This window comes from Protopterus annectens, chromosome 17.part0 (genome assembly GCF_019279795.1).
Source record: "Protopterus annectens isolate FY-2018-M chromosome 17.part0, PAN1.0, whole genome shotgun sequence".
NCBI classification, from domain to species: domain Eukaryota; kingdom Metazoa; phylum Chordata; order Ceratodontiformes; family Protopteridae; genus Protopterus; species Protopterus annectens.
In genome coordinates this window covers 419,116,096-419,130,822 of record NC_056751.1, presented here as the reverse complement: position 1 = coordinate 419,130,822, position 14,727 = coordinate 419,116,096, and the positions used below count along the sequence as shown (strand labels likewise).

The 14,727-nt window shown below is 37.7% G+C and overlaps 1 protein-coding gene across 2 annotated transcripts in view; it reads left to right on the top strand.

The window, feature by feature from the left end:
- Positions 1-14,727, top strand: part of ACP4 (acid phosphatase 4) — a 451,526-nt gene that overhangs the window by 272,061 nt on the left and 164,738 nt on the right. For both annotated transcript variants that reach the window (XM_044058993.1, XM_044058992.1), the window contains exon 5: positions 172-270. In XM_044058993.1, coding sequence (XP_043914928.1) covers positions 172-270 — 99 coding nt within the window. The remainder of the gene's footprint in view (positions 1-171; positions 271-14,727) is intronic.

Below are 14,727 nucleotides of genomic sequence, written 5' to 3'. Positions count from 1 at the left end.
AAAAATTCTATAAAAAAAAAATGTGGAACTCTATGTGACCCACTAAACTGTTAGCACTGCATTCTCTGATGAATTTTAATGCGAAAACTAATAACTTTTATGATAGCAAATGTAAACATATTGCCTTACTGAAATACTTCCCTTGTATATGTTACGACTGGCATTTTGCAGCTGCTTCGCTTTTTCCAGAAGGATTGCCCTCAGTACCAAAAGCTAATGAACAAGACATTTGAACTTAAGGAATATCAGGACAAATTAAAATCGATGAAGGTAAGAGCAGCGTTATTGTGTGAATTAGCCGTACATGACCATTATACTGTACTATAAAGTAAGGTATGATGCCCTTGCTGTGTCTTCACAAACTTGTTAAGTATTAGTTTAAGAAGGGGTACAAACAATTTAGTGTACAAGGATGCTTGCTTAAGGAAAGACAACTCAGCTTAGTTGTAGCCACCTTTTCAAGGGATTTTAGGTTACATACCATATCTATACACATAGAAATAAGTGGCATAATTACAGAAAAATAGTCCTAAGGCCCAACCCCCAGTCTTTATGGTAGGTACTGCAGCCTGAGAAAACAAGGAACACTGTCCTATAAGATGATCCAAAAGGTGACCGAAAGAGAGCCAGCCATCTACTGTGTTTCCTGTGTCTTTGGTACTATGTAACTCCACTGAACCAGTCTAAACTATTTAATCTGGAGTCTGAATGTCTGTTGGTACCTTTTTTCCTTTCTGCCAGATTCTGCTCATGCATCATTAGAATATACAATATAAATAAATCAGTGTGTGCAAAATATGTGTGCTTGTAATCCTTCAAGGCAATCACCTCAGATGAAATTGTTTATAGTGAGCATCTAAGTTTCTACATATAAATTGTTTTACTGATAAAGTATTACACTGAAGAAGTGACATAAAGCAAAACTCTATTCATACTTAATACAGTTGGTATATTCTTTGAAATGATGTTGCTGTTCCATTTAAGGACAATGTGCCTTTCCAATGTACTTCATCTTAACACCATATGAGTGAATATAATGGAGTGCTCCATCAGTACACTGTGTGAAAAATGTCTAGTGGCACAATTTTATGTTCTTTATGTAAGAGGGTACGTCCTCCTTTAATTCTCCAAGCAATGCCTTTTATGGTAGGGTATGATAAGGTTACTCAACAGAATTTAAAGAGGATCCCAACATTTCATCATGGCATGTTTGAGGTTGGGTAGTATTCCCAAAACACATTTATGCCACTTTGTTGTTTTCCCATGTTATTTTTCTACTAAACAGAATAGTATATAATTTTTGAGAATATATTATTGCTTAAATGTTAATTCTTTCTCTTTAGGTTCATTTTCCTGGCTTTCTTGTTCATATTCTAATTGTGGATTGCAGTTATGATCACTGGACTCCTTGCAAAATAGGTGTTATTCTGAACCTGAAAGTATAATGCCTCTGTGGTTCCCTGTCTGTCTACTTAAATGAAGAGTTATCTCAGTCTGCATTATGTAAACTTTGTCAGTAAATTCTATACACCCTGCTAGAAACTGCTTGTTTAACCATACAGCTACTTGTTATGTATTGTAACAAACACCTGATCCATGCCAACCACTGTACGCCAGTATATATCTTACCTATAGATGAACCTCTGGTCATTACTGGCAAACAATAATATGCTGACAGTTAATCGTCTGTGTTTTTACTTACTTACCTTACACAGCAAATTCTCTGGTCTCATCCACTGACCAAGCTATAGTGTCCTTCACTGACAATTTCCAACTCAGACCCAGATGCCAATGTAAAAAATAAAAAGGTACATGACCATTAAACAAACATTAATACCTCAGCTGTTCCCTATGGTCTTCTCTACGCACTCACTGCTATAATAAATATTTTTAAGATTTCTCTTAGGAGACTCTTGCAGTAGGCATTATGACAAAAGCTGCCTACTGTCCAATCACATTTAGAATTTATTTACTTATTTTACTTTTATTTACCAGGAATGTCTGACTGGGTGTGAGCCCATTATCAGCAGAGGCCTGGGGAGAAAAGCTCCAATATATAAAATAGGCAAAAAAAAAATTTACATGACAACATTATTACAAACACAAGTTGGTCCATATGTAAATAAAAATCTTAATAACAATAGTTAAGGTGAACAAGAGAAAAAAAAAAATATATATATATATTATTCCAGTGTATATAAGCATAGGGATAGAATAGGAGTGTAATAGATGTAATGGTATTTTGCCAGGTTTAAAGTACCAATGGATAGCAGCAGAAACAGAAAAGTATAAGCAGAAATTAGCAGAAATGTATCTTTTTATCAGGTAGAAAGTTCAAAACACAGTTTTAAGGTAGAACAATACTAAAGTACTCATATAAACTAGAATGATGTTTTGCCTATAGGAGCTGCTTTAGAGATAAAGTTATGAACAGTGATGGGAATATTATGTCTAGTAGGATAGTAGTTAGAGTGAAGGAATTCAGGAAGACAGTGATTTCAGAAATAGTTAATAGATTCTTAGAGTGCGTTAAAGTAACAGGAAGGGAATGTTATAACTGAGGATAGTATAAAGTAAAAAGGGAAAAGTGTGTTTTATCCTAGAGAATTAAATAAGCAAAGCCATTTGTTTGCCAGTTGGTCTTTGAGCATTTCTTTAAAGTGAGTGATATTAATTAAAGTTCTTAGTTGAAGAGGGAGGGAGTTCCAGATTTTGGCTACATGACAAGAGTAGAGAGCAATGAATAGGTCAGCTTTCTAAGCTGTTGACACATTCATTCAGTTGTCCATTCTGCAATACCTCTTTTCAACCAGTTCACGGTCATGGGGGAGTCACAGCCTGTCCCAGCTGTGATGACCAACCACTGCCAACCAGTAATCAGGGAACCTCAATCCTCACCACTGAACACAGTGGGGGACATTCACTGAAAGGATAACAGGTACACACAATATTTCCAAATGCAGCTCTCTGCATCAAGTGCAATTTCCCTTAAGAGCACATAGAAACCACAGTCAGTCCAGGGCCGGTTTCTCACTCTTTCTCCAGATTCCCAATAAGACTCCCCACTGGCACAGCTATACATTTCAGATAACAGCTGAATGACCAAACCAAGACCTCCAGCACCATCTCTGTCCAACCAGTGCTTCATGTCCCTGTCCAAGTAGCTGACACACACACACACACACACACACACACACACACACACACACACACACACACACACACACACACACCTGGGAAAGGCTGGCACAGGTTTACTAGCTATGCCTCCTTCTGACCAGACTATAAGGTAGTTTCCACTGCCACCAGTCACTCCTGCCAGCTACCTTAAGGCCCTTAACAAAGGGTGTGCAATCTTACTGTGTAATATTAATATTAATACAAATGATAGTTTGACCAAGAGCAAGGCTATTAGGAGTGACCCACACAGTGTCACCAAATAAATATGCAAGTACTCTCAAAACTTAAATACTACTACACAGATCAGCCACAATGAAAGGTTTAAATATATTTAATAAAATTGAGAAACGGGAAAACTAGTGAAAAGACAAATAGCGTTCACGAGACAGGATCCACTAGAATTGTGTTGAATTAAACGCACTTTATTCAAATCAAGCGTTTTCGCCTCTGCTCCTACAGAAGCTTCATCAAAATACAGGACTGTATTCTGATGAAGCTTCTGTAGGAGCAGAGGCGAAAATGCTTGATTTGAATAAAGTGCGTTTAATTCAACACAATTCTAGTGGATCCTGTCTCGTGAACGCTATTTGTCTTTTCACTAAATATATTTAATAATAAATAAAAGAACAAGACAGTACTAATTATATATTCACAGTGACACCAGAGTTCAAAATCACAGGAAATATGTAAAATAACATTGTAGCTCACACAAATAAAGACAAACAAAATCTAAACTAAGCTTCGCTATATTCCTGACTGTATCTAAGAGAATTATACTATTCCCTAGTAACTGACTATTAGAGCAAGGCAGATGTGGTGAATGGTTCTTGTCATGTCCGAGACCGAATACAGAATGCTCTGTCTCACTAAGAGACTTCTCAAATTAATATCTAAAATATTACTGCTGGAAAAGCTTGCAAAATAACATTGTTTCTAGTCATCCGACTACAAGTTCCCAGGCCAAACCCCCCCATTGCTAGAAGCTGGCAGCATTTAGCATCTACATGTAAAAATATACAGACAAGGGCTTTTGCTCAGATCTTTTGCAGATGCTGAAATTCGTAAAACAATTCATTCCTTCATGCTTCAAAAGTAGCAATTCATTCACTCCAAGGACAATACAGAAAGCTTCCTAGTACAGACTTTGAGTCTCTAGCTGCACTGAAAACTTGAGAGATAGCCTCTTTATTGTGTAGACTATAAAGTAATTTAATTTCAGATATTTTTCTAACATTTGCTGGACTGAGGTTAACCCTCCATTTTCCTCTGTTAAGCATATACATTTAAACAGATACAATAGTGCAGGCACATTGCTGTTCTCTTCCAGTAGGGCACACTGTGGTTGCATTTCAAACACAGCACTCTACAAATACATTTTCAGCACACACACACATCTGTACAAGCAGTTTGATATACACATGACATACAGTTCTAATACATTTGTAACACAAGCATCTTGTTTAAATCCTTTTGATATTTACCAATGACATATAATTATTTACAAAATTCCAGCTAGCTGTGTTGGCAGTATCTCCTTTTGTCACACCAGCATTTAGTGGGTGCAAGACAGAGGAAGCAGTTCTAAATAGGACTACAGGTCTGTCGCAGCTGTCAGCAAATGTCTTTCTAAAATAATCAGTCGTATTATATTGCTCCTCTCCTGACTAAACCAACTTAGTTTAAACCATTCTAAGAGTTAGAACTGACAAACTACTGCTTCTAATAAAATCAAAGGTCATACATCATGTGAAGTCAACTTTTCATTTCCACATCCCACTCTGTTTTTTTCATCCCTCTACTTTTTTTATACGATATCCTGATCATTATACACTCTATCATCCTTCTTTCACCTCCTCATTTCACCTATAAAACTGTTCCCTAGCTTACATTTTTCCCTTTTCCAATCTCAGTATTTTTTTCATTTATCTTTCATGCCTTTTTACCTTGTCTTACTTTTCCACCCCACCTTTTCCCACTGTCAGCATGCCAACATACAGCTCAATTTTTTTCAATATTTTATATACTGTTATACTCTTTTTGTTTTTTCACTTTATATTTTATATTCAAATTTGTTTTCCTTGTAATTTAGTCTAATTATATCTCTGTCATTTCACTCATATTGCATTGTTGTTTTAAAATTGTATTGTACAACATTATATAGGTTTACTATCATAAATTCGAAAGTAAAAATAAATAATGTCTTTATTTTCGAATTTATGCATCGAAAATGAACATTTTCGAATAATAGTAAACTTGAAAACAAGGGTGTATTGTCAAAAATGTCGCTTGCGATACACAGCACGCCCACCCTTCCCATAATCACCTACCTACCTAACCGAACACACAGTTATGCAGGGGGGCTGCACCCCCCCACACCCCCCCTAACTTAATATTCCAACTCCGAGATCGCACTACAGTGAGGAATGGGATGCATTTCCCTAACCGCACTGTACCGCGATCCCCTCCCATGACCGAAAGTTAGAATTGCGAATGCACAGTTCATTCGCAATGCAAACCTTCGCTCATGTCACCTGCCGTAATATGAAGTGTTCGAACATCTGATGTTCGAATACTTCATAGCCGTGCAAATGCACGTCGACATAATGATAGCAAACCCATTATATAATATATCTTTCTTTCTTTTAAACTCTCTGCTGTTAGCTTTCATGACTCTGTATTTTCTAATAACTCTTAGCACATGTAACCATTAATTGTAAATTGTAGTTTCGTACTGGAGCTTTTCCGTGTGGGCCTCCATTGAAAAAGGGTCTATTTAGGCCCAATTAAACTAACCTGGTAAACAAATAAATAATTAAGTAGATGAGCTTCCACTGTATACCAATCTGTTTGATAATACCTTAGGACAGCAAAAGTGATGCAAATGTAATTATTCCCTCCCCCTTTCTTGTACAGATAGCTATTGCAATGTACTAGCATCTTACACTACTGTGAGATGTGCAATATAACTACATATAATTCTGTATTAATAATGAAGCTTACATTGTATATTTAGCCACTAATAATGTATGCATTCTTATAAATGTCATTTAATGCTTTGTTTATTTACTGTCACAAATTGGTTATGTGTTATATGATGCAATCTTTGTCAAATGCCTTAATGGCAATATTTTTTTTATACATGCATTTATTACTTGTTCTTATCTTTGCCATTTTGGCCAGGATTATGGCTGAAAATGGTCCCTGGAACAATTCACTTACCCAGGTAAAAAATACTTTAATAAATAAATAAATTAAAATAATTTCAAAATAAGACTCCTTCAGTCAAACTTTAGGATTCATAAATGGTGATAGTAATTAAAATATTATAACTAATAAGTAGTTTTAAAATGTGGACGTACTCTAAGAACAGTAAATGACTGGTGATGAATACAATTTATTTATATTTGTTTGCCATTGATATAAATGGACCATTTGCAGGCACAGCCCAGGTGAACTGGACAAAACATATTTACAGTTTTCAGGGATATACTAATGTATGCATATTTACAGATGCAAGAATGTATTTCAACATTTAGCTAAAGGAGCAGTTTACAATGTCAAAACATGGATGGACGAATGGAATTATGCCTAGCAGAACTTTATGGATAAGATGTAGCCATGATGGCTAAGATGGCTTATGCTACGGGGATGCAGCATACTATATAGAGAGATATGAGAACATGAGATGAGACAAGTGAGAATAGCTGCAGAAAAGGATGCCATGGGGATAAGGTAGAGAAAAGGTGAGAGAGGCATGCAGAGGTAAGAGGAGCAGAAAGGAGAAGAAGTGTGAGAGAAATGCAAAGAGAACAGGAAATAAGGAAGAATGAGAGGCAGTAAGTAAGGGGATGACAAGATAAAATTGGAATAAAGGGGTGTGAGAGAGATGTGGGGTTCATGTAACATGAATGAATGAGTGCAGTTGCACTTTGTTTAAATGAAGAGGTGTTTCATGAGCTGTTGTCTGAAGTCGGAGTACCTTTGGACATCTCAGATTGAAAGACGAATGGAGTCTCATAGTTTCATAGTTTAGGTGCTAAAATGGAGAATGCATGGTCTGTGTAATAAAGTTTATTTTTTTTGAAGTTAGTAAGGTGGGTCAAGGTTGAGAGATACCACTGAGATTATATGTGGAGGGTTTGATGAAAAGTTTATGAGGGAGAGGGGACAATGTCGCAGGAGAAAGGCTTTGTAAATTAGTGATCCTAGTAGGAAGTTGGCTCTCAAATGCACTGGGAGACATTTACCTTTGGTGAGAGTTAGGCAGTGGTGTTCATCATTGGGGGAGTTAGTAATGAATGGGCAGATTTCATTGGAGATAGTTTGTAAGGTAGTGGCATTCTTCTCCGAGATTGCAACGATAATGGGTAGTCCATACTGAGTTGATATAAGAGTATTCCTTTGCTAATTGTAGCATTGGCTGGCACTGACAGAAGAGCATCAACGCATCACTTAATAGTTATAAAAATGTAGGTGTACTAGCTATGCTATCTGTGATCTAAATGCAGCTCAGTAGTTCACATTCAGATACAGTCCTTGAGTTTAATTTCAGTTAGTTTCGAGCGGTAAGCCATGCAAACATCACTGTAAGGAATGATACACTGACTAATGACGTGCTATGCATGCAATGATCAGCCTGCCTCACAATCATTGTTTTAAAAACTTTATAAAACAAATAACCTTTCTGAGCCATGTGTTACTGCTTAGACCTGCAACTTGGCCACACGGTTATAGTATCTCCAAAAAGAGAAAATGTATTTCTATTAAACTTTACATACCATCTAAGTGCATATCAAAGAGAAAAAATATTTTACAAGTTATTGTTTCATGCCTCTCCCTCAACTATAATGAAAGTAGACAGTTTTGGTGTATCCACAATGGCTAAACCTTAATATGCATGACTAAATACAATGTTTTCTCTGATTAACCTGTTTTCCCTATCAGATACATCATCTGGCATCATTGTGCGTTCAAAAAGTTTCTAAATGAATGTCACTCATGATATCTACTAAGAGTTCTTGCCCTCTGTATTTTTCTCAGTGCTACTACATATGACAAGAAACACAACATGTTTGTTATAATAAGGCTTAACCGTGTTGACATGGTACTCTTCACATTTTGGTTGTCTTCTTGGCACTCCTACCATTTAACTAATGTCACTCACTTTCTTTATAACAGTGAGTGGCTCTTTCTAAGCAGGGTACATTTTATTCTGTTAGACAGAGATGCACGCCTTAACTCACGACTTCAGGTCATACCACACTTACTGCTGATACTCAGCAACCATTAAGTGGTCTTGTGGAGGTTCATCGAGTCCTCTAAGCCTTTTGGTTTGGCTCTCACCACAATCTCTCCATGGAAATCATCTCTTCCCTTCCACACATCAAATCCCATTGCTTTCTCACCCTATGGCCATATAACAATTCAGATAAGTGAGAACTCAAGAGTCTTAGGGTGTTTTCTTATCTGCAGACAAGACAATACATTTTTTTCTCACTCTCTCTTAAATGTGGCGTGCAAATGCCCTCAACATACTTCTGAAGGTATAATTAACTTAAACTGTCTTACTCTATACTTCAACAGAAATGCCAAAAACTGTCATGAAACTGCCACTTCTGTCTGTCAAAATCTCTGCTAGAAACTAATTGTGCTTAAGATTTCCTATAAATCTTTAGTTACTTTTTTTGATTAAAAATAAATAAATAAAGCCATCATGTCAATTAGCCTGATTATCTATAGCAAACAAAACCTTTTATCTACAGCACTCAGAGTACTCAATGATCCCACAATATTTACAGCCACAAATTAAAATAGATTCAGAATGCTATGTGAAGGCACCTTTTATGCCTTGACTTCATCTTCAGCCTTGCCTACCTTTCGACATTTCTCAGAACTCCTCTATTGTCTCATTATAACCCTTCCTATACAAGACCAATAAAAGTTTTGTGAAGGCCTCCATTTTTTTGTAATTTTTATACCTAAATGCTCCAAGAAAGTATATGACACTCTGTAGCCATAAGTATTGTTTTATAGGCTCTTAGGCCTCTCTCTCAATTACACCATTTAAAAGCGACTACTTGCCAGCCAAGTGGCATAGAGAGATAAACCCCTGACTTCTTCCCAGGCAGCCCAGGTATGATTAGCAGCCCAGGTGAATGATAGTACTAGTGGGGAGGATAGGTAGTGCCTATCCTGAGGGGAAGGAAGATGGTTCACATCCACCCATGCCTGCTCCTACAATATCAAGGGCCAGAGATCAAAGGCATGGAAAACAGAAGTGATGGTAGCACCTTGTCCTGTATGTGTAACTGTGTTGGTTAGGGAGCATTGGTAGTCCCTGTGGTAATGAAGGTTGGTGTGTCACTACCGGGGCAGGGGTTAGAGCCTTACTACAAGAATGCTGTTATTGCCAGGATGTCGTCAAGACCACAGACATCCATGTTCTATGCCTGGATGACAGCTCCTCATACAGGCTCCCACCCTAGTGAATCTGAGGAGGATTCTTATTAATAGGGAATAAATGGGCCCATGTACTACTGAGGAAGGCTCAAAGGTTGACAGACTGGTGGGGGGGTGTGTCCAAGTGCAACAGCCTGCTTCCTCAATGCATCATTTCCTTTGAACCTTGAGGACTTGGAGCCCCTTTATCCACATCTCTTGTCTCTCTCAAGGTGAAATCTGAAAGCTACGTGTTTATTTCAGGTTAGTTAGTTTAAAGGATCATATAATATATAAGGCAATTATACCAGTGGCCATGTGATTTTTGGTAAAATAAGATCCTTCAAGCTTTACCACCCCTCTCAGTTAGGGAGAGGCCAGAAAGTTCTGGTGTAATTTAAAAGTGTACATGCAGTCATCCAAGTTATATTTGAAGGAAGATGCATAGTCACATCGCTTGACTTGCAGTTGAAGTCTATATCAGAACAGGAGCTGATGCTGAGTGATGAGCCTATCCTTCCATCATGCTTTATTTATTTCCTAGTGTATATTTAAATTTCTGGTTATAGTACTAGCTGCAACTTATTGAGAAAAAGGAGGGTCATGAATAACAGGATCCCTAAGGGCACAGTAAGTGAGACACTAATCTCCCCTCAGAAGTCATATAAGATGCAGAGTACAAGGACAAGGCTTCCGGTCTCTCTTGGTAACTACGATGCTTGAGACCAGTGATCCTTTTGGCTAGGAACCTCGGAAGCTTTTCAAGCTTTTTAACATATCTAGTGAGGTACATGCCAAAGCATGCATTATATTCTACTTTGGGTCTGACCAGAGCTGTAGTAATGACTTCCATGGATTTGGAAGAGATATCTTGACAACTAATTGCAAACTACAGAAAGTTTTTATGACTACCATAGCTACACAGTGATCAAAAGCAGAGGAAACTCTCTACCCTGGTGTCCATATCTCTAAGCACTGTTTTACTTGATAATGGGCTGTTAACACTGTAGACTGCAAGGATTTGATGTTTCCAAAAATGATGATTCTACATGCTTTGGACTTTAGAGACCTTTATCTATTCAAGTAAAGCTGTTTACTTATGTTAGTTCATTTTGAAGGGTATATGCATCTTTGTTGTTCTTGGCAATGCAATCATCAGCAAATTTGGTCAACCAGAGATCATTGTTATTAGTTTTGTTGCCAAAGAAATAAATGTCAAAAATGAGAAGGCCAAGCACAGAACACTGGGGAACACCGCGGGTCACCTTTGTTCTGTTATAAGAGTCACCAGGTACACAGACAACATGCATTCTGCCCTTATGCCAGATGGCTATGCATTTTACCAGACATAGATCAAAATGTCTAAGGCCAATCGCTTATTTACAGTTCCTTCATGTGGCATAGTATCAAATGTCTTGGCCAGTTCAAGGTAGACAGCATAAACAGTATGACTGCTGTCCATCACCTGAACTACCTTCTCAGAGAAGTTGATAGGATTTAGCAGGCATGATCTACCTTTTACAAAGCCGAATTGTTGTAGATGGAGTATAACAAAATGTTTGATATCATGATTAATGAGATTAATAATGATATGCACCATGGCCTTGCAGGTTAGACTTGTAAGGCTGACACCCCAGTAGGTTCCAGGGTCGGTGGTGGGTCCACTGTTGGGAACGTGATCACTACAGCAAATTTGCCATAATTCAGGTACATAGCCTGCAGCTTGGCTTAGGTTAAACAGCTGAAGGAAGGAGTTCTCTGTGTGCATTTTTGACACTGTTTATTAAAGAACATGGTATATTATTGGATCATTACAGGAGATATTTTTGGTTTTTGAAAGTACCTTTGGAATGGTGGGGTATGAGAGTGATTCAGGGATGCTTGCAGTTGGTTACTTTTCCAACAAAATGTGAAGAAGGACCTGTAATTATCCTTTAACTCAGATGACAGCTTCGGTTCATGGAATGCTTTGGTGGCCTTTATAGTGCCATTTATTTTTTTGGTAAATTGGTGAAGTTTTTATACTCTTATGCTAGGGAGTTCTGGTCCTGCTTTGTGTTTTAAGGAGTTTCTTTCTTATGCTGTGGAGCTTTGTTTATATCAAGGGACCACCGGGGTGGTTCGTTTCTGAATTCTTCATTGTAGTGGTTTCCTGTACTGACTGCTAGATTCATGCATTTATTTATATTGATTGGTATTGTGAAGTCTTGGAAGAAAAGCTCCAAGCAGGTACTTTACAACATTCATATAGTTCCCAGTATATTGTGACATATTTAGATTACTACAATACATGGCAGAGTGCATTCAGATTTTAAGCAGTAAGTCACATTTTCAGTGATTTACAGACTGACTCAGCGCATGGCAAAGTAATTTGTACTATGTATGATCAAGGGCCCATGGAGGCTGGGGATTGCTAATTATTACTGAGAGGGATCACAGAAAGTATACTTAGAATTAAGTGGTGAAAGAATTTAGTGGGAAAGGAGAAAAGTGAGATGTGGAGAGAGGTAAAAATGGCAAGGTTGTCTAAAAAGATGTGAAATGGATGTATTAGAGAAGAGACAGTATTACAGAGGAGACAGGTAGAGGATGGTGGCTAGAAGGCTTGGAAAGACAGGCCCTTGCAAATGTATGAACTGATTTGATTGAAGAATAGCTTATGGAACAGAGACTATTTATGCAATATTATCTTTGCAGCTGCAGGTCCAGTTGTTTAAAATAATCAAGATTTATTTATACTTTAAGCTGAATGTTGTTGAAGTGTTTGCAGCAGAGCTTGGTTACAGATCCTGCTATGTCTTTTTGATCTAACCAACAATCCCTTCAGTGGAATTTCATTATGTTCCTCTACCTGTACTTGGGATTTAAGTATACGGCCACCCAACTCTTCTTCTGAAGTAGCCATTTTATCTCTTTAACAATATTCTACCTTTTCATCTACAGAAACCTTACTCAATTTGTGTAATTGTGTCTTGGATTAGTAGTATCCCTCCAGTTCCTCTACTCATATTGTCACATTTGTATGTCTCCTCTAAAGGTGTGGATTCTACTGGAAATACCTCTGTGACAGACTACTTTCACTCAGACAAATACACACACACACACAAACACACTTACACTTATAGTAGTACAAAGGATCAGTCCAGATAAAATCACTTTAGCTGGCAGATCTAGCAGACTCTCCCTCTCTCTGATCCCTTTGGGAGGAATAAAGACACCTTGTTGAAGTTTCCAGTAGTTTATTCAGATAAGTAGGTAGATGAACAGATGTTCTTGTTTTCACACATTAAATAATTGAAATGTTGAATGTAAAGGCAGTCACAGATGATGGTGGGAGGGTCCATGGCAGCTGATTGGAGGAAACTTTGGGAGATGGAAAAACAAGCAGCCAATCCCAAAAGATTAGAGTTTAGTCCATTTTTTGAATATTCCTGAAAGACACATGAGGGTTTACCAGCTCAGCAGCCTGTGGAACCTCATTCTTAATTAAAAGGTTTTATTTTTATTTTTACCTTTTAACAAAACATGACAACACACCATGAACTACCACTATAGAACAATATTTAAGAAAATGCTTTCACCTGAGCTTCATCAGGTCCATTTAATAGAGTGATTTACACCTTGATCATTGAAAATGCCTTTTTTATGAGGCTATCACCAGACTTTAGTCTGTTTTATAACACATGTAAAATGAGAGACTGACTGCATCTGTGAGGCTCATATTCTTTGAAGACGATTATGAAAGCTTTATTATAAAACTTTTCCAGTGCATCACATGTAATATGAGCATCTCTGCCCACTTGTACAGGCCTCATATCTCCTGAAATACAAAATAAATTACAATGCCTGCTTATAAGAGGCTAATATACATGATTAATGTTACCAGTCCCCATTCTTCTTCCTGTTGATGAAGACAGACCTTTTTACATGCAGGGGAGGTAGTCACTTAAAGCTACACTAGGTGATTCCCAATTTTGAACAGTATATGCATCCAGAGAAATAGCATACAGTGGAAAACAAGTAATAGTGCCTGTTTTTACAGAGCTCATGGATGTGCACAAGTAAGAGGAAACACTAATAAACAAAGTTTGAGACCTCAGAACCTTTTGTGTGGGCTTTCTGTTCCCATGGAATAAAGATCCAACAAGTGATGAACTGCAGAGTATACAAACACTTTTAATAAGCATAAGCATCTCAGATCTTCTTTGAGTACAGGCAAATTGTGCCTATGGTACAAAGAATATAGAAGTGTGGAGTGATGCCCTGGAACAACAATTTTCATTGTACTGCAGATTATAGAAATTTTGTTAAATGCAGTTCCACCGGCCACAATATCTATACCTGGTTGCTGTGGGGTAGCTGCAGTGAGAAGTAGAATGCTCCGGGTCTCAGAGCATGGTTTTATCGTATCCAGTCTGGGGTCTTCACTGTTCAACTTCCTCCTGAGTCCAGGAGTTACTAAGGGCTCTTCTGTTCAGACTCTTCCTCTCTCCAGTTACCAGGTGGTAAAGTTAGTGCAAAAGATGGTTAGATAGCTCTTTGCTTGGGTCCTTCAGGAATATTCAAATAAGGGACTAACCTCTAAGCTTTGGGATTGGCTCCATGTTTTGCCATCTCACAGATTTTCCTCCAATTAGATCCCATTGACCTTCCCCACCATTGTCTGTAACTGTGTTTAAATGAGTGACCTGTTGAATGTAATGTATTAGAACAAGAGCACTCATCCATTTACCTGCTTAACTGAATAAACCACTGGAAACTTTAACAAGGTGTCAATATTCCTCCCACGCGAGGGAATGAGAGACAGTCTCCTAGATCTGCTAGCTAAAGTGATTTTTATCTGGACTAATCCTTCATACTCTCTTTCTTGTTAGTCCTGTCACCCTCTGGGTCACTGGTGGGATACTAGACTTTACCCAAGCCCTCTGGATTACTTCTGTACACTTTTAGTTGTGTGTGATTAAAAAACAGAGTTCATTGTGATAGAAATCATTGCTTGTTAACAAATCTCAGGAATCAAACACTGTTATTTTCATGATCCCTATATGTTCTTTCCATTTAGGGAAGACCCATGTTGAAAGTACTTGAAGGATTGTAGCAGCCAGACCC